Source organism: Episyrphus balteatus, chromosome 3, assembly GCF_945859705.1.
Source record: "Episyrphus balteatus chromosome 3, idEpiBalt1.1, whole genome shotgun sequence".
NCBI classification, from domain to species: Eukaryota; Metazoa; Arthropoda; class Insecta; order Diptera; family Syrphidae; genus Episyrphus; species Episyrphus balteatus.
In genome coordinates this window covers 41,494,770-41,520,010 of record NC_079136.1, presented here as the reverse complement: position 1 = coordinate 41,520,010, position 25,241 = coordinate 41,494,770, and the positions used below count along the sequence as shown (strand labels likewise).

Genomic DNA, 25,241 nt, shown 5'->3' with positions numbered 1-25,241 from the left:
AGTTTTTTTTTTATATTTTTTTTCGATTTGCTGTTTTTTGACATTTTGTTTTGTGGTGCATCGTTGTGGAAAAAATGTATTTATGAACTCAAAGTATAGAGGGCGTAGTGAATTTTAAAGGGAATGTTGTTGATTTATCGATTTAATGGTGAGCTTCCATTGACTCGCAAATTCAAATCGGAAAAATTAACTGATTTCGATTTGAATTTTTAGGTGTGTTTTTTTGTTTATCTATATAGATTTTGTACAAAAAAAACCACATCGAGATATTTGAAATCAAAACAATTTACGTGTTAAAAACAACAAAAACTATATCTGTATAGATTTTTGAAAAACCCAGATAAAAGGTGTGTTTTTTGGTTTATCTATATAGATTTTGTGCAAAAAAACGACATCGAGATTTTTGAAATCAAAACAATTTACGTGTTAAAAACAACAAAAACTTTATCTGTATAGATTTTTGAAAAATCCAGATAATTATCCAGATTTTACTTTCTCTCGATAAAAACAGTAGTGCCAAGGTCGTTTAATTGTTGTGTTCATACAGAAATATCTGAAAATATTAAAAAAAAAAAAAATCGGAGAAAACGAGGTTTGAAAAAAACTCTCATAGAAAAAAATAATCAAAAATTTGTTTGACATGGTTGCATTGAAATGTTAATATCTCGAGATATACGCAATGCACTTTTCAGATAAAAGTCTTAAATGGATCCTGATAAGATTGTTAAACAGATATGTATATAAAATTACCAAAGTTTTTTCGAAAAATTAGAAATAAAAATAAAAAAGTTTTCACATTTGATTTTTAAAAAATCGAAAAAAAATTCAATATGGCTACCTTCAAACGCTTATAACACAAGAACGACGCAACCAATGTTAATGGTCATGGTCTTAAAATGTAGCTAAGAATATACAGATAATTTTTGTTTTTTTGTGAAAAAACAATTTTTTTGAATCCAACATGGATGCCATGGCCATATGAAAATTTTTGTTTGCATCCAACATGGATGTAATGGCCTTCCCACTTCGGAGTTAAAATAAAAAAAAAAAACAACAGCAACATTTTTGACAGACAGCTGCCAAAGTATATGTACAGTGGTGCCAAATGTTTGCATGGATTTCAAAAATCCCGATGTCGTTTTTTTGCACAAAATCTATATAGATAAACAAAAAAACACACCTAAAGCCATAACTACACCCCTAAAGGCTTGGCCACACCGAAGGGTACATGCGGTAGCGGTACGGGTACTTGTATGAAAAAAATTCAAAACTGACACATCAACGTTCAGATGTGGAATTTTTTTCATACAATTACCCGTACCGCTACCGTATGTACCCTTCGGTGTGGCCAAGCCTTAAAGGCTTGGCCACACCGGAGGGTACTCGGTAGAGGTACAGGTAACGGTACGGGTATTTGTATGGACAAAATTCCAAACTGACACATCAACGTTCGGGTGTGGAATTTTTTTAATACAAATATCGTTGCCGCTACCCGTACCGCTACCGCTTACCCTCCGGTGTGGCCAAGCCTTAAAGGCTTGGCCACACCGGAGGGTACGCGGTAGAGGTACAGGTAACGGTACGGGTATTTGTATGGAAAAAATTCCAAACTGACACATCAACGTTCGGGTGTGGAATTTTTTTAATACAAATATCGTTGCCGCTACCCGTACCGCTACCGCGTACCCTCCGGTGTGGCCAAGCCTTAAGGCCAAGCCAAGCCTTTAAGGCTTGGCCACACCGGAGGGTATGCTGTAGCGGTACGGGTAGAGGTAACGGTACTTGTATGAAAAAAATTCCAAATTGACATATCCACGTTCAGATGTTGAATTTTTTTCATACAAATATCGTTACCGCTACCCGTACCGCTACCGCATACCCTCCGGTGTGGCCAAGCCTTTAAGCCTTTAAGGCTTGGCCACACTGGAGGGTATGCGGTAGCGGTACGGGTAGAGGTAACGGTAATTGTATGAAAAAAATTCCAAACTGACATATCAACGTTCAGATGTGGAATTTTTTTCATACAAATATCGTTACCGCTACCCGTACCTCTACCGCATACCCTCCGGTGTGGCCAAGCCTTTACAGTTGCAACTGTTGCTTCTGTAAAGCATTATAGTAGCAAAATTGCTAGTAGGGCAATGACCTAAAAAGTGAAAATGTGGGAATTTTACAAAAGTAAAAAATTTTATTTCTTTCTAAAGCTATTTGTTTTTGGAATAAATAGTCAGCTATTACATGAAGCCTCAAGAGGCTTGACTCTTTTTTCGAATTTTCTTTTGATAATCATTCTGTGAGGCGCGTACTATTACACGATGCCTCTTGAGTCAAAGACTCAAATTTGACATTTCTCTTTTGATTTAAGTATTGTTGTTGTTGTATTCCACCAAGAAGCAAAAAGAAATGAAAGGGAATGTTGGAAAAAGAAAGAGTGGAAAAAGAAACGTCAAAAAAGAGTCTCAGAATTTTGGCCCACGACTCTCCGGTCGGATAATTTTTTGTTTTATCTTCTTTCTCTTTTGCACTCATTAGTTTTGAAAAGAGGCGCGCCTCTTGAGGCTTCATGTAATAGCTGACATACAAAAAATGTTTTTTAAACCAAAAAATAAGCTTTCTGCATCATTATTTTTAATTTTGTGTTCGGAAAAACTGTCACAAAATGAGTTTGAAAATTTTCACTTTTTGACTTTTTGCAAAAAGTGGCCATTGTAGTTATACCTTAATTATCCAGATTTTACTTTTTCTCGATAAAAACAGTAATGCCAAGATAGGTTAATTGTTGTGTTCGTACATAAATATTTGTAAATATTAAAACAAAAAAAAAAAAAAAAACAAAAGAAAAAATCGGAGAAAATGAGGTCTCATAGAAAAAAATAATCATGAATTTGTTTGACTTGGTTGTATTGAAATGTTAATATTTCGAGATATACGCAATGCACTTTTTAGATAAAAGTGTTAAATGGATCCTTATAAGATTGTTGAACAAATATTTATATGAAATTACCAAAGTTTTTTCGAAAAATTAGAATAAAAATAAAAAAGTTTCCACCACTGATGTAATGCGGTCATACCCTACAAACAATTTTGCTTCTTTAAAGCTTTACAGAAGCAACGATATCACCTGTAAGGCTTTATAGAAGCAAAATTGTTAGTCGTGATACCACTACGAAGTTAAAAAAAAAACATGCGCACGGCACATTTTTGACAGGCAGCTGCCAAAGTGTATGAACAGTGGTGCCAAACATTTGGACAAGGAAAAATCCCGATGTCGTTTTTTTTTGCACAATAGGTGTGTTTTTTTGTTTATCTATATAGATTTTGTGCAAAAAAACGACATCGAGATTTTTGAAATCAAAACAATTTACGTGTTAAATACAACAAAAACTTTATCTGTATAGATTTTTGAAAAATCCAGATAATTATCCAGATTTTACTTTCTCTCGATAAAAACAGTAGTGCCAAGGTAGTTTAATTGTTGTGTTCATATAGAAATATCTGAAAATATTAACAAAAAAAAAAAAGCGGAGAAAACGAGGTTTGAAAAAAACTCTCATAGAAAAAAATAATCAAAAATTTGTTTGACATGGTTGCATTGAAATGTTAATATCTCGAGATATACGCAATGCACTTTTCAGATAAAAGCCTTAAATGGATCCTGATAAGATTGTTGAACAGATATGTATATAAAATTACCAAAGTTTTTTCGAAAAATTAGAAATAAAAATAAAAAAGTTTTCACATTTGATTTTAAGAAAATCGAAAAAAAATTCAATATGGCTACCTTCAAACGCTTATAACACAAGAACGACGCAACTAATGTTAATGGTCATGGTCTTAAAATGTAGCTAAGAATATACAGATCATTTTTGGTTTTTTGTGAAAAAAAAATTTTTTTGAATCCAACATGGATGCCATGGCCATATGAAAATTTTTGTTTGCATCCAACATGGATGTAATGGCCTTCCCACTTCGGAGTTAAAATAAAAAAAAAACAAAAGCAACATTTTTGACAGACAGCTGCCAAAGTATATGTACAGTGGTGCCAAATGTTTGCATGGATTTCAAAAATCTCGATGTCGTTTTTTTGCACAAAATCTATATAGATAAACAAAAAAACACAGCTAATATCTATATAGATAAACAAAAAAACACAACTATTGTTTAATATTTTTCTCTGCCTCTTTTCGGCCATGATACTCCTTTTATAAATAAAAAAATAAAAAAACCATCTGCAAAAAAAAATTAACTTCAATTTAACCAGGTCCCAGAGCCCATTAAGTTTTGGATAGCTGAATTTTTTTTATTCACCTCAATATTAGGTGTGTTTTTTATTACCACCGGGCTTAAAGGCTTGGCCACACCGGAGGGTACGCGGTAGCGGTACGGGTAGCGGCAACGATATTTGTATTAAAAAAATTCCACACCCGAACGTTGATGTGTCAGTTTGGAATTTTTTCCATACAAATACCCGTACCGTTACCTGTACCTCTACCGCGTACCCTCCGGTGTGGCCAAGCCTTAACTGGTTAAAAAAAAACGCCTCGGGGCTTAGCGAGAAAAATTGGCAGCACTGCATACTAAATGATATGAAAGTGTAAAAAACAACTTAAAAAACGAGGAAAATTGTGTTTGATGCAAAATTGTGGAGAAACGGTTGTCTGCAGAAAAAAAAGTTTTGAGACAAACTAAAACTGTAATAAATTCTTGTTTGGTTGTAAAAAAAATTTTTCAAATCAAACGTAGTTTGGCAAAGATAAAGCCAGATAAGGGAAAAGAGAACAAAAATCATAAAAACCGTGGTAACTCGAAAACGGGACGAAAACGAGAAAATTACCTCTTAAGTTTTTCGACTTAAAATTGTAACGGGCAACTGGAGTGGGACCTGAGGATGGGATTCGTTGGGTAGGATAAATACGGAATCGGAAATTGCAGGAAATGGGTGGGATTCGGTATAGGAAGGGTCCGAGTGTCTGGTAGACGGGGCCGTGGCATGCTGGCGATGCGCGGGCTAGCTCGCCGGATATAGGGGGGGATCTTGCCCCTCCACCAAACCTCACCTCGCTACAAAAATTCAAACCATGCCAACAATGATCTTCACTTATCTCAATACAAATAGTTCATTCACACATTAAATTACCTTATACCACCTTTTTGGAACTACCCGCAGATGTTGTCGCAGCTGAGCCTTCCCACTCCGCTCCTGGAATCCTTAGGGCTCGATTTTTGTCGGTAAGGACTCCCCTTTGGCGACCGTCCTCCAAACTCACCGCATCTCACCTCTTATATTCGCTCCACCCTTCCCACCCCCTGAAAATTTAAACTCTCATCAGCTCATATTTGAGCGTCTTCAACGTTATTTGAATAAATACACATTCATTGTAGTGACTAACAATTTGACAATCAGTTTATTAAATTGGGATTTATGTTTTGATTGCAGTTTATACAGTATTATTATTATTGACAAGAAATTAAAAAAACATATAGTAATAGTTGTGTTGTATGTTGATGGCAAAGATTATGCAAAAGGATAAGTATGATTTTTTTTCTTATATTTTTATATGTTTAGCAGATGATAACAATAAATCTTTTATATATAGCCAGGGATAAATATTTTGATCAAAAAAAAGGACTCAGTTCGCTGGCGGACCTTTGTGCCACGCTCGGTCACACCGTTCCAGCTTCTTTAGAACCTGGGAAGATGAAAACCACCCAACCCGATGCCAATGCCTTTTATCGGCCAGGTCCAATCCCACCTATATTTAAAAATTGACCTCTGGCAAGTTGCCTCTTCCCTGCCTCTAGAGAGCGCTCTTTAGAAGGGGTTTTAGTACCCTTTTTTGGTACCTGCACAATCAAAAAAATAGCTTTGGGGAAACTAGACCCAACCCACCGATCCGGTTGTCGCAACGATGTTCCTTTTTTTTTTCTCAATACTTATGTAACTAAATTTTCAATTACAAATTTTCTAGTTTTCAAATTAAAATTTTAAACTGCCAGCACAGAAATAATTTCGCCCTAGCTTATGCTTTAGTTTTTGACCGTGATGGCCGAATTCCAACTTCCGCTGAATTGTTCCCTACGGGTTGCGGTATCCGATTAATATCTTTTCGAGAATAGGGAAATTTATGTGTTTTTTGATATTTTTATATTTCTATTAAATAGGGTATCGCGCGATAAGATTGCATTTTTCTTTTAAATTTTCAGATAAAACATTTAAAATTTTCGGACCACTTATCTGTATTATGGCTGTTTTCCGTTGTATATATGGTGACCGTTGTTCCACGGTTTTTACACCAGTTGAATTTTGTTCCGTTTCTTTTGTTACCTCCCACGACGCACAAAGGCTAACGGCCGTTATTGCCTGTAATTTCACCCGCGATACCTAATGCAAATTTCATTTTGAATTCTTAATTCTAACGCAATAAAATATTAAAAAAAACCACTCACCCTTATTTAACTCTTTTAATATTTAGTTGCAAAAAATCTCCTTCGAAAATTATTCTGTATCCAACACTTTATATCTACTAATAAAAACAATATATAATTTAAATTAACACTGACTTTGACTTAAAAAAAATTCACAAAAAAAAACCCTTACTTTGAGCACTAGAACCACTTGGATATTACGTCGGGGATGAATACTTTGGAACTAAAAGTGTACCTCGAATACATATCCCTGACACCGTACGAACTCTTACTTAGTTCCCCAAAAAAAACACCAGTATTCTCTTACTGTGTTAAGGTACATGGGAGCCGTTTTTCCAAGACCCACTACTTTTAAGGGGCTCTCCTTACCCACTCCCTTCTTGCCTACGATTTCTTGGTTTATAATGCCCCTTAAATGCCCACCGCACTCGTTCATATCTTCGACACGAACCTAAAAACAAATTTCCCTTAGGAAATTATTTATGTTATTCCTGAATGCATTCATCTTTGTTCCCAGCAATCAGCTGTTTGAAGTTTCTATAACAAAGATGGATGACAGAACGAAGGTGACAGACATCCCATGAACAAGAAGAAAAAATATAACCAAATAGGTACACCAAATAAAACAAAACAAATTGGAAAACCCTCCATTTCTATAATTTTAATTATTTTCCATCAACCACCACACTATTGAAACAGCAATCCCATCCGTATTGACGTGTTCGCAGGTAAGTCCCAGATGAAATTCCTTGCCGACCTCCTGCTGCTAATTTTTTTTCTTTTCTTGCCATTCTAGCTTGGAGTTGACCACACGGACGCGGGTGATCTGTGGCGATGGTAAGAGCTTCCCAGCTGTGGGTGCTTCCTGGTCCATTTATCTTCGTCAATAGCACGACAAGGCAGCCACAACAAAATGACCTCAGGAATCCATGGTTTTCGTTTGGGGCGGTGACTGTGGGACACCCTGTATATGGACTGCTAGAAGCATATTCAGGTTGGTTCCACTTGTTTCTTCGCGATACTAGCGCCCTAAAAAAAAGCGGAGAATAAGTGCAACATTTTTGACGAAGTGCGAAAGGAACAAATATAGAAAAACAGAGAAAGGACTACCTTTTAACGACAGATGTCATTCACTAAAAGTTTCCTCTTTTCGCCGTCTAAGGTTATACCGCTAGTAGAGCTAGAAAGATGTGGAATCATTTTTTTTCAATTTTTGTATGGAAAAGTCAAACGACTAGCAGTTTATATATAGTAGGTCAATGTATTAACTATTTTTTTAATACAATTTTAGGTGTGTTTTTTATTACAACCGGTCTTAAGGCTTGGCCACACCGGAGGGTATGCGGTAGCGGTACGGGTAGAGGTAACGGTACTTGTATGAAAAAAAATCCAAACTGACATATCAACGTTCAGATGTGGAATTTTTTTCATACAAATATCGTTACCGCTACCCGTACCTCTACCGCATACCCTCCGGTGTGGCCAAGCCTTTAACTGGACAAAAAAAACGCAGTCTGGGCTAAGCAATTTACATGTTAAATACAACAACACCTAGCCCAAGGGGCTTAAGTTGTTTAGCCCGGAGATTTCTCTGGGCTTAACTTTTTGAACAGTTTGAAATCTGTGCTACCAAACTAATTTTTTATTAATTGTTTAGAATTTGTTTACAAACGTGAAAACTGACGTTTGGAAGGACAAAATGTATTTAACTAGTTTTGCTAGAATACATTTTTATATCTGTTTGTAAAACATACATGAAAAATACAAGAAAATGACGAAAGCGAAAAATATGATAACTCTAAATTTTTGTTGTGTCTGCTGTTTTCGGAACATTCAATATACAGTGCTGCCAAGATTTCAGGTTAAGCCCCGAGGCGTTTTTTTTGTCCAGTTAAGACCGGTGGTAATAAAAAACACACCTTTTAACGCAGTTCATCCACGACCTTAAGTTTTTGAAAATTTTAAACTTGGCTTCACTTTTTGACTCCAGCCATGTTTTCTTTTTCACCCCAAACCATTTCCAGCGACACCAAGTTGTCAATTCCAAAAACTCTATCCAAAAAAAAAAAGAAAACAAAACCACAAAAAAAAAAAAAAAAACCAACGAACACCAACCACAAAGAAGAAAACCCGAAACGAAGAATATAACGAATACCGCAGCGACTCGACTACACAACGACAGCCAGCCAGCTAGCAAAAAAGCAAAACCAAATGCAAATCATCATTTAAACAAAACTCGATCGATGTTTTACAATAAAATTTAATTCATACTTGAAAAAAAAAAGAGTTAAAAAAGTCAAACCGAAAAAAAAACGCGAGAAAAAACACGATTAACTCCAACCATTTCCGCCCCGCTTCGCTTCACAAAAATCTACACTTCTTCTACTACCTACTCCTCCCCACAATCTCAATCTATCTGTAGTGTGTGTTTCAAAAAATTAAAAAGAAAAAAAAAATTAATCTAAAAAAAAAATTCTTTCGTGGCTCCGCCGTGAGTCTGTCTTCGTCTTCGTTTTTTCCCCCGACAAAAAAAAAAGTCGTCCGTCATTATTTGTCGTCTCGTTGTTGTCCCAAAGTTGTTTTTTTTTTATGTGTGTTTTTCTCTTTCAAACAAGTTAAAAAAAGTGAAAAATTTTACTAAATTAAATTAAAACGAAAACAAGACGAATCGAACGAAAAAAAAAGTCCGAGTCGAACCCAGCCCAATCATCATCATCATTTTTTGTTAAAAAAAAGCCCATCACCATCATGGCTGAAGAATTAATGGTGGTTTTGAAGCGCAGCGAAAACTCTGGATTTGGTTTTTCACTTTTAGGCACAACAGGACCGCCACATGTTATCTATGATATTGTTGAAAATTCACCAGCTGCTGAATGTGGAGCGGTAAGTTGGGAAGAGTCTTTTTTTTTTGTACATACAAAAATACATAATTCAAATTGAAATCAAATCTTGTTTTATTTTGAGATGTCTTTTTTTTTTTGTCGAGTAAACAACAAAAAAAAGTAAAGAAAACTAAAGCTAAGAGAATTTGTTGTTTCTCAAAGAATTAGTAGCCAGCAGCTGCAGTGGGAGTGTAATTTGTAGCTGCAACTTGCCAGCCAGCCAGCTTCTTTCGTTCCATTGCAACTGTGACTGACTGGCTGACTGCTTGCTAGCTCTGGGTTCCTGTTTTCCAGATTTGGTCTTTGGTATTTATAACTCGCCATTTGCACAGAAAAACAGCACAGACACATCTCATGGAATCGAATATACCCCGAACCATTCTTAGCTAAAACCCAAATGGTTTCGCAATTACATGACGATGTAGCAGCGTTACCGCTAAGTGAATTTAGTTGCTATTTGCGACGTGTTTTTTAAGGTCTGGGCGATCAAGAGATGAGATTTTATAAAAAGTCTCTAAAAAATGCAGGACTTAAAGGTATCTTAAAGGGAAAATTATAATTTGATTTTATTCAAGTACTAGCTGACCCAGCGGACTTCGTTCCACCTCTTCTAGTATTTATTTCTAATTTTTGACTCTTCAGTTTAGTTTATAGTTTTGTTTAGTTTATTTATTTAGCAGAACTCTGCTATTAAAATTCCAAGTTTATAATAATATTAAACTTAAATTCTATGTACATACCTATATACAATTTTTATATTCTTGTATAGTTACATTTAATGAATTCAGTTACATATTTTTTAAAATTTTTGAAGTTTGTTTCATTTTTAGCTTCATAAGGAAGTGAATTGAATAAACGACAACCTTTATACAAAAGCTATTTTGTGTAATATTATCTACCTTATAACTTTAAACGAGCTAAAATTGTTTATATATACAGGGTGTCCGGTAGAAAATGGATAAGCCGGAAATGGCTGATAGGTGCACTTTTGACTGTTCTGAAACCGAATAGAAAAAGTTTCTATCGCAACCAGTGCTCATGTTCTGTAACTTTTATCACTGGCGATAAAATATTTTAATGACCTTAAAATCCATTAAACCTCATCAAAATAAAAGAAATTTTGTTCCAGATCATAATTTCTTAATTCATAAATTCTGAATTTGAAATAAATTTTGCTTTATTTATGGAAGAAAGTGGATTTTAGAGACGTTGAAAAACGTTTATCGCCAGTGATAAAGTTACAGAACAGGGGCCCAGTTTAGAAAATATTAGCTTTTTTTCGTTCAGTGTACTTTAAATTTCATCATCTTACGTTTTCTTTAACCGCAACCACGATTGAATAAATTTTATAAATTTCTTATTTTTATAATTTTCTACAATAATTGGCTCACTACATACGAAGTTAAAAGTTTTTTTTAACTGTTGCATCTTTTCTTCAAAAAAATTTTGAAATTTGTTTTTCGATGCAAAATGTGAAAAAAAAAAATTTATGAAAATTTTCAAACACCTGTGGTATAAAAAAAATCCATAGAAAACGTAGGTGGCCAACTTTTTTCAAAATATGCGCGTCCAAAGGGGATTGCAGAATGGTAAAAGTTTTTATCAAATCTAGAGTTAGTAGGAAGTTATTGGTACCAAAGTGCAAAAAAATCCTATTAATTTAATAAATTATTTTAACTGTAAAATCTTAAGTTTTTCACATTGCTGCCACAAATGCATGGATTCCATCAGTTTTTTTAATCAGTCATATTTTACAATAATTCTTCTTACACATAACTATTAAAAAAGTGTTATAACCGTTGAACAATGGCTATAAAAAAAATAATTTACCTTTTTTTAATGCAAAGTAGAACAAAAAATATTTGTTTGCTCAGTTTATAGCCCAGGGAAATTAGTAAATTAAATCGCATTTTTCGCGGGACAAAATTTTTTTCATGGAATGTGTTCGGGTGGTTGTCCTTATCATAAAAGTCAATTTGTTGGGAAAATTGGAGGTTGGGAACAGCCGCCATCTTGGAAAAGAGATTGGTATCGTTTTTATTGAATAGCTCCATTGTTATTCATTTTAACAAAAACTGACAAAGGTAAGACTTATTAACAGGGATAGGATCTTGTGGACCTAAAAACTTAAAAAAAGGCAAAATAAAACTCCTAAAAAGGCATAAAAAGGCATTTATTGAGAAAAGAATGGAATATAAAAATAAATTGCAGTAATTTTGAACAATCATGAGTTTTTTAAAATTTTCAGTTAACAAGCGCTTGCGATTGTGCCTTAAAAGTGCTCTAAAGGAGCTTAAATATCTCTCTACATCTGTAGAGACGACTGAACCCCAATTAAAGAACTCGACATCGCCCACTTCAACATTTGCCGGGAGCCTGGATTTGTGTTCCAATGTATAACGCAATTTATTTGTTCAACTCTCTCGAGTCCCTTATTTGCCAAAAAAAATTGATCTGCATTTCTCAAAAACATCTTTTGCGACTACCCCTTTTGCAGCTTCCAAATCTCTCTTGATTATGTCCAAAATCTGGAGAACTTCTACAAATCGAGTATTGTAAATTGAGTAAGTTAGCTTTTGAACTCTAATACGTGTCGGTCGCGCAATAGAACGTAGAAAACAATAAATGGTAGCAATAGCAGACAAACAAGTTGCATAGGTAGATCTTTTCATTCGAATTTTGTTTGTGTGGGGTAATTAGTGAATTTTTAATATAGAATAGATATATTGAGCAAGTAATATACTGAGTAAGTTAGCTTTTTGTTTGTATATTTGAGTGTTTTGTGTGTAGGCATTACCTTTAAGACGCTAAAAAGATAAAAAAACATAGGAAAAGACAAAAAAAGGCAATAACAAGAGAAAAGGCAAAAAAAGGCAATAACGAAAGAAAAGGCAAAAAAAAGGCAAAATAAAATACATATGTTTGGCACGAGGGAGACGTGAAACGTGTTTGTTTTTAATCTTTAATATCGTACGATTAAGCAAGAAAAAAAGGCAAATTCCACAACATCCTATCCCTGCTTATTAACAATAAAATTATCTAAAAACTCAGATACAAAACAATTCCGTGAGTTGATTAAATAAAATTTTATAGTTGGTCAAAGTGCGTGATTGTATAGCAAGGTTGGGGCAAAATGACATTTTTTCATATATCTGACGAACTTTTGATTTGTTTGGATAATTCTGCAAAAATGAATTATAGTATTTATAATTATCTATAAAATGAGACCACAATCGTTATTGTGACCATCATATTTTAGAAGTAATCTATCTCCGAAACTCTCCATGTACTAGTCAAAAGTGAGAAAAAAGCTAGTTTTTTGCTAGTAGGCCGAGCAAATTTTGGGAGTAGAGGTACAACCAAAATATAAGTACGCAGTTTTGCAGCCATACGCGTCTTAATATCGATTTCAATTGTCTGACAACTCTATAATTTTGTGCTTTATACGGTTTTCGGGGGGTTAAATAACTTAACTTTTCCACTTAATGTGAATGGGCTAAATTTATACTTTTTGAAATTATAAATATACAAGCTGGTGCTTTATTTTTTTTTCTAAATCTAGACACCCCAATCTTGAGGATGTGACCAAAAGAACTCAAGATATAAGCCGTTGATGCGATTATGTTTTAGAGGCTTTTTTGTTTAGATTTTGTTTGTTTATTTGAATTGAAAAGCGTGATATGGTTAGTTAAAAAAAGCTTATATCGTGAGTTCTATTAACCCGATCGCAGAGATTGAGGTGTCCAGATTTAGGAAAAATGATAGAGCATCAGCTTTTATATTTATAATTGGAAATAGTATAAATTTAGCCCATTCACATTAAGTGGAAAAGTTAAGTTATTTAACCCCCCGAAAACCGTATAAAGCACAAAATTATAGAGTTGTCAGACATTTGAAATCGATATTAAGACGCGTATGGCTGCAAAACTGCGTACTTATATTTTGGTTGTACCTCTACTCCCAAAATTTGCTCGGCCTACTAGCAAAAAACTAGCTTTTTTCTCACTTTTGACTAGTACATGGAGAGTTTCGGAGATAGATTACTTCTAAAATATGATGGTCACAATAACGATTGTGGTCTCATTTTATAGATAATTATAAATACTATAATTCATTTTTGCAGAATTATCCAAACAAATCAAAAGTTCGTCAGATATATGAAAAAATGTCATTTTGCCCCAACCTTGCTATACAATCACGCACTTTGACCAACTATAAAATTTTATTTAATCAACTCACGGAATTGTTTTGTATCTGAGTTTTTAGATAATTTTATTGTTAATAAGTCCTACCTTTGTCATTTTCTGTTAAAATGAATAACAATGGAGCTATTCAATAAAAACGATACCAATCTCTTTTCCAAGATGGCGGCTGTTCCCAACCTCCAATTTTCCCAACAAATTGACTTTTATGATAAGGACAACCACCCGAACACATTCCATGAAAAAAATTTTGTCCCGCGAAAAATGCGATTTCATGCCCATTTTTGACTAATTTTGACTAATTTCCCTGAGCTATTCTTAATGATCTCGTTTTAAAGAAAAATTGAGATTTTCGGTCCCGTTGGCCCAATGCAACCTCATCAAAAATGTTGCAATGTTTTCGAATTTGTGTTCAATTCCCAATCTTATTGGGCTACGAAAATCATCCAATATTTATCAGATGCAATTTAATTTACAGTTAATATTGTGAGCCACTTCTTATTTTATCTTTTAAACTAGTTATTAGCAAATTAGCAAACAAATATTTTTTTTTTCTACTTTGCATTAAAAAAAAAGTTAAATTATTTTTTTATAGCCATTGTTCAACGGTTATAACACTTTTTTAATAGTTATGTGTAAGAAGAATTATTGTAAAATATGACTGATTAAAAAAACTGATGGAATCCATGCATTTGTGGCAGCAATGTGAAAAAATTAAGATTTTACAGTTAAAATAATTTATTAAATTAATAGGCTTTTTTTGCACTTTGGTACCAATAACTTTTAGAAATATCCGCCCGCAGCGTTTTTTGGGTAATTGCTTTAAAGATTTCGATGAAATTTTGAGGGTTTTTTCCTCTAGGCAAATACAACCTTTTGGAAGTATTTTCTCTTACATTAGTTTTTTTTTCGCGCAGACAGATCCAACAATTTCAATAAAATTTTGAGGGATGATTCCATTTTTTATGCATTGTTCTTTTTCTTTTTGTTACAATAACTTAACAAAATTTTTTAGATCATGACTTTTTTGATCATGTATTGAAACTTTTAAGTAATTTGTTAATTTGGTATCACATATTATCTTTGTTTTACGTTTTTCTTTTGTTTTAATGCGACTATTGTTAACGTATTAAAATAAAATAACTCACAACAAGCAACACCATTGACCTAATTTCAATTTTATAATACATATATACCTAAGTAAAAAAAATAAAGAAGTAAAACATCCTCTGATACAAAATAAAACAGAGACAGGGATAAAAAATAGTATTTCTTCATACTAAGCTTTGCCGACAAGGCTAAACTTGAAAAAAATATTAACTTTATGTACACCATCCACTGACCCGTAAATTAAAATTTGAACAAAAAGGGATCTCATTGCTGTAGGCATTTTCGATAATGCAGATTCCTGTAACTCTTCTATCCATTGCTGATCGTCGTAAATAAACTGGATTATAAAGTGGGAATGTGGTGTTTTGTAACCCGCGAAAAAACTGATCATTGCTAACTCAAACCCACTCCAAAAAATTGCTGTTTACATTAGACTTTTTTTTACTGAAAGTTATAACATTTAAAGATACCGAGCAAAGCTCGGTCACCCAGGTACTTTTGTGTAATATATAATACTTGACATTTTAGTGCGCCACATATTCTGTTCATCTTCTCTACGTTTTGAGCGATTTTATTTGACATCTTGTACCACGGCGTTTTTCCTTGCCACAAGCGAATTTCCATTCTGTTCAACCAGTTAGCTCATAAGGCTGCGATTGGCCTACATATCTCAAATATTTACTTAAATAACCTTTTTTGTGAACCTTTTCCAATAAAAACACAAATCGTTTCTCAACAAATCTAATAACTACATAAAATTCTTGTGCCAAAGTGTTTCTTATGAAACTCCTCCGAAACGGCTGAACTGATTTTTATGAAATGAAAAATCGGCAAACACATATTTTCCATACACTTAAATGGTTAGGTTGGTCCAACCAAAACATTTTTTTTATTACAATGATTTTTTTTTTTAAATTTTGTGTCTTTGGTTTTAGACCGCGTGCCCACAGCAAATTTTGGGAGTGCAATTATAACCAAAATGTGAGTATGCAGTTTTAAAGCCTATAGCGAATTTAAAAGTCTAGCAGCTTTAAATCGCGGTCTGTTATGGTTTTCGGGGGGTTGAATAACGTGAGTAGGCTAAATTAACACAAATTCACATTCTGAATATGTATTAAGACTAATGTTTTGTCATCTCCCCAAAGCCTGAATAATTCAATCTTGTCGATGCGACATTCGAAATGAGATAATTTGCGTAATAATCTCATTTGAGTTCTATCGATCGCACCGTCAAGATTGATATCTTCAAGCTGGAGGATAAATGACAGAGCCTAAGTGCTATTCAGATAGTGAATTTGTGTTAATTTAGCCTTATCACCTTGATTGGAAAACTCGCGTTATTTAACCCGCCGAATTAAAGCTGCCAAGCTGCCAAACTTTTGAATTCGTTAATCCCATAAGGCTATAAAACTGCATACTCACATTTCTGTTATACATACCTCAACTCCCAAAATTTGCTCTGGGCTCTTAGACTATACTGTTTTTGCCAAAGATACCAAATATAACAAAGATCACTTTCACATTCGCTTTCCCAGTTGACACCAAAGAATTCCAATTAACAAAACTCATCAAATCGTAATCACACTCCAACCACCAACCAATTACCTACAAAATTTGTCATAATTCATGAAAAATAAACCCGAAAAAATACGCGCTTACTTGAGTATTGAGTCAAGCTGCCTGATACGGGCTGTACAAAATCATGTTGTCTTGAGTCGGGCTATACTCTTCCCCGTTTTCCACAAAATGTGATTTATTTGACATCACAATTATCAAACATTCATATTTTTCGACAGAAAAAAAAAACAAAAAAACTTATAAAAAATGTTTCACAATGATAAAACACTTGCGATTAAAAACATTGGTTGGTCTTAGAATGTTTAAAATAAAATAAAAAAAATTAAAAAAAAAAAAATATTTTCTCAGAAATGAAAAAAGTATATGGTGGACCAACCTTACCATTTATGTGTATGAAAAATAAATGTTGGCCGATTCTCAGACCTACCCGATATGTGTACAAAATTTCATATACATCAGTCCAGCCGTTTCGGAGGTGTTTGATAACAAACACTGCGACACGAGATTTTTATATATTAGAACCTACATATATGTATCGCAAGTAAAAAGTTGTATGAACTCTGAGATCAGAGATCTGATCAGACATTTCAATGAACATTCACCCCCTATTACGATTGTCAACTATCAATAATTGATAGTTGATAAATACTGAAATTTTGTGTGTTTTAAAATCTAATTAGGGGGAAAACTGGGTCATTTTTTTAATGGAATTTTTCATCATTCTTTGTTTTCAATTTTTTTTTGCACATTAGATAGTAAGCGATCGAAATTTATTTTGTATCAACTATCAATTGATAGTTGTCAATCGTAATAGGGGTGGTTGTAAAGTTAAAATTAAAGTTAAATATCTTTTGTGGGAAAAATTGTACTTCTAAAACCAAAATTTTTCAAATGTATATTTGCTATAGTTAATTGTTTAATAAGTTATATTGTATTATTTGTAAGCAAATTTTTTACTCTGCACTAAATAAACTAATACTTTTGTTTATTAGTAGAAATCGATTATTGTTGTTAACTTTATCAAAATTCATAAAATAAGTACACATTTATGTTCTTATAAACACTTATAATATTAACTCGTATTCTTGGGGTCTTTATAAATTTTTTTTTAGTTTCTAAACTTATTATTTTGTTGTTGTTTATAAAAACCTTGTTACGAGACAACTTGTGTGTTTTCTCTGTAAAATAATATTAATAGGTACCTACAGTTACCGATTTTTTTTTTTTTCAAAAAAGCGACTTTTTCGACCTTTTTTTTCTGAAAGCGACTATTTTAGCGACCTTTCAAAAATGTTCAACGGTAACGCTGCGACGCACGTAGTCGTCATCGTCCATCGTCTGTCTGTCGTTTCCTCAAATGCACATTTTCAGTTTGGTTTTTCATTTTCATCTTGCCTTAAGCGGTTTTTCCTTAGTTTTTCATTTTTTCGATTTAAAATAAAAAAAAAGTGTCTTCTTTTTATGAAGTTTGCCAACAAATTGAATTGTTTTAATTCAATTACGACCTCTTCCCCATCCCCTTAGTTAAAACCTCACCTCCGACAATTAATTGTCGGTGTTAACAAGCTAATGACATACGAAAATAATTAAAAGAGAAAAAGGCCTACAAACTAGAACGAGAAGCTAAACTACCCTTTTCTTGAGTTTTCGATCTGGGAAACACTCCAAGCTTCGCGCGAGAAGAGGAAATGAACGAGTTGTATTGACTTTGTTGTTGTTGTTGTTGTTATTCTGGTGTTGGTGTATATTCTGTTGGCTGCTTGACTGACTGCTTCTGCAAGGCAAGGTGCAGCAGGCCCAGCACACAGCAGTTATATATTATTTTCTTTTGGCTCATTTTTTTTGTGTTTCCTTTCAATTTTCTTGTTTTTTTTTTCTTTTATTTATTTTTTTTTATTATTTTATCGGATTGGCCCACGCCCAGTGTTCAGTTTTTCAGTTTGTTCGGCAGCAGACTTATGCATGCATCATCATCATCATCTACTATAGCAAGTGGTAATAGAAGTATCTATAACTCGTTGTTGTTGTTAGTTTTGGCGTATATTTTGTTTAGTGTTGTTGTCAAAAAAAAAAAAAAAAAAATATTTAGTCTGGAGACGGGAATTTACTTGGACATGATGGCGCAAAAGTATATTGTATAACATGTGGTTTTTTTTTTTAAATTTTTTTCTATCAAATTGGGAATTTACACTGCAGTTTTGTGAGCTGACATAATGAAGGGGGGGAGAGATAGGGGACATTATTTAAAGATTTCGTGAGAATTTTTGTTTTTATTTAGAAAAAAAAGTTGTATTTATTTGTTTTTGATGAGTAAACATGAAGCTTTAATCAGCAGTTAGAAGAGTGGGAGGTTGTCATAGGTTACGAGTAACTAGATGTGTAGGCCTAGAATTCTTGAACACGCAATGACCCTTCACTATTCGAGCGGATTAATCCACTTAGTTAGTTGGCGAGTTGTTATTTTTAATCATTTGTTTGGTTTCTTATTCAATACAATATTATGCACCTACATTGTTTGTATCAAACTCGGTCTAAAAATTAAACTAAATACTAAATTGAACAAAATTTAATTAATACTTGTCAATTTTTGTGAAATTCAGTCCAATTCTAAGGAATATTCGATTATTGCGATGAAATTCATTTCAAAAATAAACTTTTCAAACATGTTTTGTATGCATGTCTTCAATAATGTGCCTAACACTTTTTTTCCAAATGTGATGAATGTTATTGATTTGTCATCTTAGACTATTGAGTATACAATGGGCACGTTCAGGAAATATTAGGTACCAGATATTTAGACAACTTCATTTTCTAAACGTAAATTTGAGTAAATTGGCTAATTTAGTTTGGATATGCCATTAGTTCCTATCAAATTTCGAAAAAAAAACTTGAAAATTTCACAGATCGCATAGGGCAGACACCAAATTTCATTTTACTTTAATAAATAAATAATAAATTATTCGTTTTTCACACAAATTGATTTAACTTACATATTTTTTAAGCCAGATATATCGTCGGCGTAAAGCAAAATTGTTCTAAATCCATTTTTTACCGAAAATGAGTTAATGATGCAGTTTTACTAATTTGAGGGTGCTCTTTCCGATTTTTGAAAACCGTTTTTGTCAAAAAAATTTCATTCCGCAGATTATATAATTTAATAGGACATAGAACAATAAAAACAGGGAAGTAGTTTTTTGAAAATGAGCCCGAGTATTCTTGATTGTTCTAAGTCCCATCATATTTTGTTCTAAGTCCACTTTTTATTTAAGGAAAAAACGTACTTGTATAGGAATTGTTCTATGTCCAATTTTGGGTTTTTAGTTTTAAAAAATATTTAAAAATAGTATGCACCTACTAATGAGGTAAACTTGTATATTTTATTCAAGAAAAAAGAACAAACTTTATAAAAAACATAACTTGAATGGCAAACGAGCAGAAAATTGTCGTATTAAACCAATTTGAAACTTAAAAATCGTGCCCTGTAAAATTTGCTTTTTGAAACTTAGAACAATTTTGCTTTACGGCGATGATATGATGTGCATTATCAAAAAAAAAAATTAATTCTGTTTTCGATACGACACCTCAGACTGCACGTACTCTACTTACCAGCTGTCATGTTGGAAAAAAAAACTTTCTTAAATTTTTAGGGAAAATTTTCTTGTCTAACTTTTCAGTCAGCTTTCCAATAAAATTACCCAAGTTGGAAGGATTTTTTTTTTATAGTTGACCAATCAGAGACCAATTCTCATAAAACAAGCTGACAATTTTGTTCTGAACTATTCCAGACATGATCATTAAGTACCATTGATTTTTGTTCAAAATAGAAATTTACTCCTGTAACTCCAAAAACTTGTACTTTTCTGTTACGAACAATACAGAAATGATTTGATGGAAGCCATGATCTTACCTATATTTAAATCAATATAAAAACATCAAAAACAGCAAAATGATGGCTTTGCAGCGATCAAAATGACCTGATAAGCTTTATTTTTGACCCAATATCCATTATCTTAGTAAAAACTTGTTTATAAAGTAGACATTTTATGGCCAGATTGTTCACAAAGTCCAAGCGCTTATACCGATCATAGTCCTAAAGTTTGTACTAAAATTTGTATAAACTAATTTCTTCACCCAAGTACTAAGCCGTAGTACCCCGGCATGAATACTTGAATCAAAACAATGAAAAAAAAAAACAAAAACAAGTAGCAAATGCAATTCTGGAAAAAGAAGACTGGATTTTTTAACGTTTATGTTTAAAGTTTGTCCAGTAAGTTTTGTTTTTGTTGACTGCTTGGCATCGACGAGGCATCAACTCGACCAAAAATTAATTAAAATATGATGCAAATGGGACACTTGAAAAGCTGTGCTTCTTTTTCTCCGCCCGCACTTAAATATTGCCCACAATTTTTCAATCTGTTTTAAGTAGGGTTGTTGTAAAGGCTATTTTAAAACACAAGTATTGTGTTTCGCAAACCCCTGTTTTACGAGTTTAAAAAAAAAAGGACTCATAACTTACTGGAAGCCCAAAAGCATAGATATCTCTTTTTTCACATAATGTATATGAAAGCATTATCTACCCAAAAATGTTTATGCTGGAAACGTTCCATAATTTCGTTGATTTGGTTTAATATGCTGCAAAATGCATCTGGAACACCTGAAGGTGAAACAAAATTTGCAAAGAAGGAATTTTTGTTTTTCTTTCCAAACGCAAATTATCGTTTGGTGAAACGAAATTTACAAAATGCAATTAGATCCTAGTCTCAAAAGATTGTCAGTAGATCATAAAATTTGTTTGTTGGGTTTAGTTGTTTTTTTTTTCACACCAAACTGTATGAGATCTGGACGATCGAGAGTTTGATGATAATTTGGTTAAATCTCCGAAGAAAAATTGCTTTACTAACGAATGTCTGGTATTAGTCATTGCTCGTTCCAGACCTATAGACAAGAATTCCTGATAAAAAGGTTCGAAAACTGATAAAAAGGTTTGTAGAACATATTTTTTCCCGAAGCCGAATCAATGCCGTTTTCAATATAGGAAGTCTTGATTTTAAAGTACACTTCGCGTCACTTGAATAGAAACAACATTTTTTCTTTAGAAAATAGCGATTGGCGCTTTAGTGAGGTAACTTAGTAGATTTTTGGTTTTGCATTTTCAAAGAGGAACTTTTAACAGACAATGTTGTAAAAACAAAAAACCCAAAACAGAAACCGTATGGCTTCTAGTTGCGTTTTTTCGCATTACCTCACAAAAAACAGTGTTTTTTTTGCGTCACTTGAATAGAAACAAGCTCTTAAATTAGATAAAAATGATGAAAAATCATGGAAAACACTAATTATAGTAAGGCAATATTAAGCTTTGACATTATTTGCACATTATAACCAATTATGAGCTACGAGCTACCAATAGGCACCTCAGAAAATGTATAAATAGCAGCTAACATTGGAAATGCACCTGCACTATGCAAAATCGCGAAAGATATTGGAAAATTTGCCAAATTTGGATGAGATAATTTTTAAAATATCGTAAACTAGTGATCAAATCAAAAAATAAGACATGTGAGACCCAAGTCACGAGCAGAGAAAAAAATAACTTAAAAACTAGCTGCAATTTTCTTCACTTTGCCGCTAAAATCGGTCAAAAACGTGGTGTTAGTGCGATGGAAACGTGTTGGTTTGTTTCATCCTGGAAGTTATAAAAGGTGCACAACATTAAAAAATCCTCAAAATGCAAAATAACAACATTTTAAGTTCTACTAAGATTACAAAAAAGTTAACTATTTTATAGTTGCATTCGAACTGAAAAGTAGTGAGGTAAAGAGTGTTTTTTTAAAGGAAAACATACCAACTCAGATGGACCACGTTAATATTAGCCCTATTTCATTGGTTTATAAAAGAATAACCTTTATCGCATCGCCAATAAAGGGCACTAAAATGTATTATAGTAATACGCTTTGTTTTTATGATGTGCAATAGCAAAATTGAAGCTTCATGCTTCAAAAACAGATGCTAACTTTTACAAAGAAATAATGGTAGAAGCTCTTGGCAAGTTTAGGAACGTGGAAGAACAACCGTCTTAGAGATTGCACAAGGATAGTTCAAGAAAAAACAACGCAATAGAAACAAAACAAATGCATTCCGGATAAAAACGAAAGTTTATTTCACTTATTCAATCCTTAAATTGTAGAAAATGTCATTTTCTTAATTTGTAAGAAGTTACCAAACACTTTTATCACTTTCTCCAATTAGGTCCACGATTGTGTACAGTAGAAGTGCATTTTCAATGTTAAGTTCTATTTATGCATTTTCTGTGGTGCCTATTGGTAGCTCGTAGCTCATAATTGGTTATAATGTGCAAATAATGTCAAAGCTTAATATTGCTTTACTATAATTAGTGTTTTCCATGATTTTTCATCATTTTTATCTAATTTAAGAGCTTGTTTCTATTCAAGTGACGCAAAAAAAACACTGTTTTTTGTGAGGTAATGCGAAAAAAACGCAACTAGAAGCCATACGGTTTCTGTTTTGGGTTTTTTGTTTTTACAACATTGTCTGTTAAAAGTTCCTCTTTGAAAATGCAAAACCAAAAATCTACTAAGTTACCTCACCAAAGCGCCAATCGCTATTTTCTAAAGAAAAAATGTTGTTTCTATTCAAGTGACGCGAAGTGTATGAGTACTTCCGAGATTTGATTTTTTTAATGTTCACTACAAATAACTCGCATGCAGAAAATGTTTGGAGTGTAGGAGACTTAGCTCTTTAAAAGCTTTTGCTTCACAGGTTTATTTCTTATTTTTAATATCTAACTAACTAACTTACTAAGCATAATGTAATAAAGTCTTGGAACTAAATTTTGACCCACTTCCAATTATCGTATCGAACTGAAACTTTGTACACATGTAGTTTGGGTGACAATGACAACACAATATTTTGGTGGTCCGGACCTTGGGGAGGGGCATTGGAGAGGTCGAAACATCCCAAATCAATTTTAGCCTACTTCCAATTATCGTATCGAACTGAAACTTTATACATACTATATGTAGTTCGGATGACAACACAATATTTTACTAGACCGTACCCTGGGGGCATTGGGGGGGTTGAAGCACCCCAAATCAATTTTAGCCTTGCAGTTACGAGCGAAAGATAGGGGCTTTGGAGGCTAATACAACTCAAGTCGAATTGAACCTACTTTCAATCATAATAAGTCTACAAAAAAAAAAATATATACACATGTATGTAGTTTAAAAAACTAAAAATGCGCTTTTATCACGCACTAAATACTATAAAATAATTTAATTGATTTATAAGATATAGTAAGATCAAAAAGCGTAGACCGCATTTTTGTTGCTTGTACTTTCATAAAGTTTTGAACAAATAGTATTTTTAGTTTTTTAAACTACATAATATTTTATTATTTTCTGTTCTGAACAAAATAGGAAATGTTGATGAAGTTGTTTAAGAAGTTTTCTAAAACTATCAGCGTTGCAAACAGATTTTTTTTTTTGTCGAATTATCGATGATGCCCCTGTCACCTTCTCCGATTTGCAATACTCGATCGTGGTGACCAAAAATTAGCAGAGGCTAATAACATTTAATTTCAAAGTGGGTTATGTATCAAATTTGCTTGGAAATTTATTTCAATTTATTGTGTTTTCCGGTGATATATCCTGTATATATGTTTTTTTTTTCAATGTTGCTGTTGTTCTACAGGCCCTGGTTCTAATACTCTATGTTATAGTATTGATTCATTAAGATTTTAAAAGACTATGTAGATAGATTCAAATTCATTCGATAGTAGTTGCTTTAAAGTATTTTAAGTTTTCGTTCTCTCAGTCACTACCTATGAGTATTAAAGTTCTGTACATGCTGGTATCATAGACTTGTTTGATTCCCTAATGTATTAGAGCTATTTCATTTCCTTCCACCAGGTGTCTGTTTAAAAATCTCCGATGTCTATTGTCCCTTTGTAGTCATTCAACATCCATCCTTTTCTGCCGGTTATTCCAGTAACATTAGCTGACATTCGATAACTGGAAGGATGTGCTGATATACCTTAGAGATTCATCAACAATTTTTTTCTTTCTATTTTTCAACAACGGACACGTTCGGATATGATTCTTAACCAACACACCTTAATTAACTAGATTGAAAGAAAATATATATGAAAAAAACTTGTTTATTAGCCAAAAGAAAGTATACCTAGAGACTAAAAAAAGATACAGAGAAAAAAAATCTTGTGATAGAATATCATATTGCAGCTCTGCATCCTCCTTCACTTGTTTATCCAGCACACTCACTCTTTGGATGGCCGGTATTCTTCACTCATTCCAATGGCGTAGACGGCACTTAACTTTTTATTTCTTTTTTTTTTTTCTGTTAAACTGAAAGTGCTTTAAACTCGTTGATGTATCGTGTTGCTTGTTGTATACAGTTGTTCTTTCATACAGAGAGTGTGAGTGTGGGGGCTTACTGTTTAAGAGAGCTCTTCAAGTGGCCAGTCCACTAGTCCAGGCGCTTGAAGCGATACTCTAACAAATGTGACGAAGCTGAATGACGACGACTACTACGACGATAAGAGACAAGCTAGATGAAGACGATGTTGATGATGATGATGATGTTCAATGTTCATCTGATCGCCTTCTTTGCCAATTCGATTTGCCAACATTGACTGACGACAACCACGATGATGACGAATACGACTACGAACGACGACATACAACGATACTAACAACTACTTTGTGAAAGATGAGATGAGTCGTCTTGTCATTTTTATGTCGTGCATCTGCTTTAACTAGTTATTCTATAAATCATGTAATCGCTAACCTCCTCGTCGTAGTCATCGTCATCGTCGACATTGTCGTTGTCTGTCTATTTTCTCACTAAACGCAATTTTTTTCTTTGAAATTATTCTCTGGCAGCTAACTTCTTTGTTCTTTAAATTCTTCCACAGTGAAATTCTGTGTTTTATTAATTGCTTATCCTTGCGGAATGTGTGCAATAAGTTGACTCTTCTCACTCTCATATCACATCCTCATAAGAGTAATAA

The 25,241-nt window shown here is 33.2% G+C and overlaps 1 protein-coding gene across 7 annotated transcripts in view; it reads left to right on the top strand.

Annotated features, from left to right (window-relative positions):
• The first annotated feature begins 8,618 nt into the window (after positions 1–8,618).
• LOC129915517 (PH and SEC7 domain-containing protein) overlaps positions 8,619–25,241 on the top strand; it is a 107,168-nt gene continuing 90,545 nt past the window's right edge. For all 7 annotated transcript variants that reach the window (XM_055995088.1, XM_055995086.1, XM_055995087.1 and 4 more), the window contains exon 1: positions 8,619–9,309. In XM_055995088.1, coding sequence (XP_055851063.1) covers positions 9,175–9,309 — 135 coding nt within the window. In that variant the 5' untranslated portion in view covers positions 8,619–9,174. The remainder of the gene's footprint in view (positions 9,310–25,241) is intronic.